Genomic DNA, 6,221 nt, shown 5'->3' with positions numbered 1-6,221 from the left:
GGCTGGGGGCAAGGATGGGAGGAGGGAGGGCCGTGGTGGACAGAAGTAACTGGAGAGTGGCAGATGATGGCCAGGAGGGCCGCTGAGCGGTACCGGAGGCAACTGAGCGACACGGGGGATGGCGGGTGGGTGGCACTGTGAGCACGCGTGTGTCACCGCGGGGGGACAGGTAAGTGGCACCTGAGGAGGGACCCTTCACCGGGGCAGGGCGGCACGGGAAGGCAGCGGTAGCATCTCTCTCCTCGCCGAGCCGGACCGAGCCGGGGCGGGTCGGGGCGTGCCAGCCGATGCCGGCCCCGCCCCGAATGTCGCAGCCCCGCGGTGCCGCGGAGGCGGCGCCGGGCGCGGCGCAGAGCGAGCGGAGGATGCTGCGGGCGGGGGCCGCCGCCAGTCCCGGTCCCGGCCCCCGTCCCGGTCCCGGGCGGGAGCACTCCCCTCCGCCACCAGCCCGCTGAGCCCCGGCCCGGCCATGGGGGCTCTGACCAGCCGGCAGAACGCAGGGGTGGAGGAAGTGGATATCCCCGCTAATTCCGTCTACAGATACCCCCCGAAATCCGGTGAGCTCCCGGGGGGGCTCGCGTCCCGGTGCCGCCGATGGGGAGGGAAAGAGGGGAGCGAGTCGGGAGGGCACCGGGCACGACCTTGCTCCGGGCGGGGGTGACCCTGCGCACCCCAAAGCAAGCGCTGACGCACAGGGGGAGCACCCAAAAAATCTGGGTCTGGTGCGGGGCACCCTGCGTGAGTGCGGCGCGGGAGGGATGGGGGTCACTCCTCTCCGGGCACCCCTTTGTCAGCGCACCCCGCTTCCCAAACTTGGCTGAGTTGACGCGACTTTAATGACATTATTGTTATAATTATTTCTGTAGCCGTGGTCTGCGGCACCGGGCTCCGGAGGCGATTTTTATAGCCGGTTACTCCGGTGCTGCCTGCTCGGGAAAATCCTGGTTTTAAATTCCCGGGAGGATGAGGGAGGCTGGGGTGGGAGGGATTGGAGGGGATCCCTCCTTCCCAATGCTCTGCCCCATCGTAGCACCCCAGCCCCTGCCGTGGGCAGCCTGCGCCTTCCCGGCTCCTCTCCGTGCCTCGAGGCTGGCTGGTGATGCATCTCCCGCTCCCCAGTCCGGCCCTGTCTCAAACCTTGTGCGTGACCTTGGAAAATCCGCCTCTGTGCCTCACTTTTCCCTGCCAGGGCCGGGCTGAGCGGGTGTCCGAGGGGGGCAGGCTGGGGAGGGAGGGGTGCTGGGGTCCAGCCCTTGGCGCTTCAGAGCCGCAGGAATTCCGGCGCCGGTGGGTGATGCCCCGGAGCGCCGTGCGTGCATGTGAGGAGATTGCACAGGGTCCTTGCAGCACTAAATATTATTAATAGGTAACTATTTTGGTAGTTAATAGGATAAGGTAAACGCTCGGATCGTTAGTGCTGTGACAAATTACTTGCTAATTACAACTAAAGACCTCCTTAGCAAGAATTACAGCCAACACAAACGCTGTGCTTGTCCTGAAAAGCCGTGTTTGGCTTTTTTTTTTTTTTTTTTTTTTTTACTTTTAATCTAAAATAGGTTGCACAGCTGGCTGGAGATGGCTGATCCTTGACAGCCTGGCCTCCTGCAGGGCTCCCCCTGCTCCCCTTTTTACATGGTTTCAAGGCCTCAGTCACTTTGATGCCAGGTGAGGCTGGACCAGCCCATCCATGGATTGCTCTTTGTAGGGATGGTGTTTCCATGCATTACAACCTTTTCCCTTGAGATCCCATCTTATTTAGGGGCTCTTGGAATATCTGGGTACGAAGGGGTAAGAGCACTTCCAAAGCCCTCTCAGCTGACAGAGGTCACCAGGCTGATGCTTAACTCCGGCATTCAGGGAGAGCCTGGGGCTCCTGGCTGTGCTCAGCTGGTCTGATCCCACTGCTGGGGTCTGGGCAGAGCTGGGGGATGGTCCTGGTGCTGCCCAGGGTCCTCAGGAGAGGGGCAGGAGGTGCCCAGGTGACACAGCCATCTGCACTGAGACAAGGGCAGGCTGGTGGCCCTCGGGGATTATGGCTGGTTTGCCTCTAATCCGAGTGGGATTTGCCTTCAGCGCTGCTGGCAGCTGAGGGAGGACGTGCCAGGCAGCAGAGCTGAGTCCTCTGTGGCAGCAGTGCTTCCCCCACCTCAAAAACCACCTGGAAACAGCCACTGGCTTTGGAAATATGGTCCTGGAGGGGAATCTCATGGGACCTTGGGGCATTTCCCTCTCTCTGTGGATGTGGCTTTGGCTGTTGGGCTGCAGGCTCTCTCAGACTGGCCAGTGGGAATTGGGCAGCTGTGTCTTATCCCAGTTGAGCATCTCCCCATCCTGGGAGTCCCATTCCCTCCAGATGAGATCTCAATGGGATTAAACTATAATTTTTGAAACAAAGTCTGAGATTTACTTCCATGGCTGCCAGTGGGAGGGAGAGCCAGCGGGGGCTGTAGATGGAGCCCACTGCCTGGCTACTGGGATGGATTTTGGGGCCAGCTTTCAGCCCCTGTCCCCAGCTGAGGTTGGCACTGAGCTCTCCCAGGGCACACAGGGCTGTGAGCAGGGCTCTGGCAGGGGGCAGGAGCACAGGGGTTAATCCAGCAGTGACACCCCCAGTCCTGGGGCACAATCCCAGCTGGTGGCAGAGCCACGGCGGGCGAGGGCTGACGCAGCAGTGCTGTGGACAGGGTTTGGCATCAGCTCCGGCTGCTGCTGGCTCTGGCTGCCCACTTTGGAGCATGGAATTAAATAATGGACTGCCCAGGGGCAGAAGCACCCAGAGCCTTTAACCAGCCCATCACAGCACCCTGTGCTGGCACCCGTGGCCGCAGGGTGTCCCTGTGCCAGCGCTGTGCCACCCGCCCGGGCTGACCACAGGCTGTGCAATCCCAGTGCTCCCCTCACCAGAGTGTGTGGATTAGCTGGGAATGAGCTTTTCTGTTTCAGCAGCTTTGGAGAGTGAGGCTGTAACGCTGGCGAGCCAGAGGCTGCAGTAGCAGAGCCCAGCAGGGCAGTGATGGCTTGGGGCACAGTTCAGGACATGTCACTGCACACCAGAGCACAGCACACACGAGGGTCCTCACCCTCCTCTGCCTCCTGGACAAAGCAGCATCGTGGGGAAGAGGAGCTGACAGCTGGTGCCAGATGTGTGCTGCTACCAGCAGATGTGCAGGACACAATGACTATTTTTTTCGCTGGGAACCTCAGGCAATTTGGGTTTATTCCCCTTTTCCAGCAGCTGCTCGTGCAGCCCTTCCCAAGCTGTGCTTGACTGGCTCTGCTTCCCCAGGAGTGGGTGTGGGATTTACAGTCAGCCCATAATGAGGTGGCTGTGGCTGGGAAGGTTCTTTCCTGCTCTGCCCCCTGGCCATGTCCAGGGAGTCACCGGCACGCTCCTGCCAACACCCTGGGCTTTCCTGGGCTGCTGCTTCCCTGGAAAACCTGGCTCGACTCACGCCTCTGTTTAACAGCAAGGAGGGCCTTTCCTTGGAGGGAGCACAGAGCTGGTTCTGCCTGCTGGCAAGAGGGACTTGAAGCCTCTGGGGGATGTGCTGGAGCCTGCAGCTCCCAGGGATACTCCTGGGAGGGAGACTGGGTGATGGTAGCACGGTCCTCACCTGCTCTGCCCATCCTGCAGGAGCCCCCACCATGCACTAAACTATGGCTGGGCAAATCACAGAGAGCCTGTGCTCCATTTTCCAGCTTTTTCTTAGTGCTGGGGTGGCTTTTCTCAATGTTTAAATGCAATTTTTTTGCCGTCTCCTGCTCTTGCTCCAAGTCAGTGTCAGGAAAAGCTTTGGATGGCCCCATTCTCCCCTGGCTGTGCTGTTGCAGGCAGCTCTGAAGGCACTTTGCTCTTGGGTTTTTTTTTTCCACGTGGCTGAGTCCTTCCAGGCGAGCTGCCTATAAATTATGTACATGGAAAATGGGACCTGAAAGCAGCAGGCATCAATAATAGATGGTCGACGTTTGCTAACGGGCTCGCTGCATTTGGGCATCCCTGTGCCACAGGGCCTCGGGGCAGAGCTGTGTGACCCACTCATCCCTCCCAGCCTGGAGTTACATCCCCCCTACTCCTCCCCTTGGGCTTAGGGCTCTGTTTTGGGTTTCAGTGCAGTATTAAAGCCTGATCCAGCCCTGGACAGCCCGTGCCTCTGTTGGAAGCTGATTGCAAGCTCTGACCTCAGTACCCACAAGCATAGCTGCTGCTCAGGCTTAAGCTCCTTTATCTGTGGTCTCCAAATGTTTGGTTTTGGGGTGTCCCCTGGGAGGGGTGCAGATGGATCTGTACTGGTCGGTTTGGAGTTTTTATAAGCCAAACCCTGTCCTTGTGGCTGTCAGGATTCAGGACTCTCTGTCCATGTCTGACTGAATCCTGGTGCTTCTGCTAACCCCTTACTGCTGCCCCACCCCTGTCCACCTTTCCTTTTCTCCCAACCCTCCTGCCTGTGCCACAACATGCTTTCCCCACACAGCCCAGATCTCACAGACAAGGACCAGGCACCACTTGGTTCCTGGCCAGGCTGGAGGAAATTCTCCTCTAGTGAAGTGCCTGACCTGGGGGCTGCTCCCAGCTCAGGGCTGGGACATTTGGCTCTGTGAGGGAAGAAGGGACCCTGGTCATTGACCCAGTGTTCATCAGAGCAATGTGGAGCACTCTGCAGGGCAGGTGCTGAGCTCCTGAAGGATCTACAGGACCCCAAAATCCCGACTCCTGCAGGAGAGCCCTTCCTAGGGAGGGCTGCAGGCTGAGAACTGACAGGACTGGGTTCAGCTGCGTTCCTGGTGGCAGCTGCAGCCGATCTGGGCAGTGTCTGGCTGTGGGCACACTGCCTTGGGTGGCACAGGAGGTCTGTGCCATCAGGCTCTGGGCAGGAGCAGCCCTGTTTTGAGAGCTGTATGCCGGGTCCGTGCTGCCTTTCCCTGCAGCATCCCCAGGGATGTGGGGGCCAGCCTGGCTCCTCCGGGGCTTGCAGGGCTCTCTGGCAGGTCAGGCTGTGCCTCTGCCTCTCCCGCCTCCTCGGGGCATGAGCTGCTGCTTATGGGCAGGATTAGCTCTGCTCTGCCGCCCCAGGAGCCCTCTCCTCTTCCTCCTCACGGACCAGGATCCGGCTGCTCCTGCCAGTGCGGGGATGGCTGAAGGTCAGGGTGACCTTGGGTGGCTCAGGCCATACTGGGGCTCACAGGGATTTCCCAGACAGGGAAAGGGGACCAGGCACTATTAAATCCCATGGATGGAGCAGCCCCCAGGGCCAGCACTGCCGTGGGGCTGGACCCCTGCAGCAGCCTCTCCCCATCCCGGCTCTGTGTGCCCAGGCTTGGACCGCGGTGCTGAAGCGGGTGGGATGCAGGAGGAGGGGAGGGCAGGCAGGGAGTGAGGCTTCTTGCCAGCCTCTGCCTGCCTGGGGGCTCTCAGCGTGTGAGCTCAACCAGAAAGGCTCCCAGCAAGGTGACCCTGGGGACAAAGTCACCTCCGAGCCATCGATCCGGTGGCTTTGTGCTGCTCCATCCCCCGGCTGGAGCCCCCTCCTCCCGCTCCGCTCAGGAGCTCTCTGTTCTCATTTCAGGGAGTTACTTTGCCAACCACTTCATCATGGGCGGGGAGAAGTTCGACTCCACGCACCCCGAGGGGTACCTCTTCGGCGAGAACAGTGACCTCAACTTCCTGGGGAACCGGCCCGTGGTGGTGGGTACCGGGAGCCGGGGCTGGGGGGGTCCGGAGCACAGGCACCCCCTTCCCAAACCTCTGCTGGCCGTGTGTGTGCAGGACAAGGCTGCTGGCTGTCCCCCTCCACGGGCACAGCCAGCCAAGCCTGCCTGGAGCGGGCTGAGGGATCCTCTGGTGGCTCATCCAAGGTTTGGGTTCCTGCTGCAGCCTGTCCTCTGTCCAGGACTAATGGTGAATGGGAATTGGGCTGATTTAACCCAACTTCTTTCTCGTTCCCTCTCCAAGAGCTGCATTTTCTCTTGCCTTCCCCATGTCATCCAGGAGCTGTATCCCAGACAGGAGGGCACATGTTGGGGGGTGTAACACAGAGGTGCTGGTGTGGTTTGGGGTAGCAGAGCAGCTTGGACAGGAATAGATGAAATTACTCCCCAAGCTCTAGAAAGAAAGGGAAAGAAATAAAATAAAAGTAAAAAGGCAGGGGTAAGTTGGGGCTGGGGACAGCATGGATGGGTTTTGCAGTGCTGGGGACAGCATGGATGGGTTTTGCAGTGCTGGG

General features: G+C 59.9%; 1 protein-coding gene across 6 annotated transcripts in view; it reads left to right on the top strand.

Annotated features, from left to right (window-relative positions):
• The first annotated feature begins 323 nt into the window (after nucleotides 1-323).
• Nucleotides 324-6,221, top strand: part of RNF157 (ring finger protein 157) — a 24,148-nt gene continuing 18,250 nt past the window's right edge. For all 6 annotated transcript variants that reach the window (XM_015646074.2, XM_033518704.1, XM_015646075.1 and 3 more), the window contains exons 1-2: nucleotides 324-557; nucleotides 5,565-5,683. In XM_015646074.2, the coding sequence (XP_015501560.1) occupies nucleotides 470-557; nucleotides 5,565-5,683 (207 nt within the window). In that variant the 5' untranslated portion in view covers nucleotides 324-469. The remainder of the gene's footprint in view (nucleotides 558-5,564; nucleotides 5,684-6,221) is intronic.

The sequence above is a fragment of the Parus major genome, chromosome 18, assembly GCF_001522545.3.
Source record: "Parus major isolate Abel chromosome 18, Parus_major1.1, whole genome shotgun sequence".
Lineage (NCBI taxonomy): Eukaryota > Metazoa > Chordata > Aves > Passeriformes > Paridae > Parus > Parus major.
The sequence above is the reverse complement of the archived record's forward strand: the minus strand, read 5'-3'. Positions and strand labels throughout refer to the sequence as shown.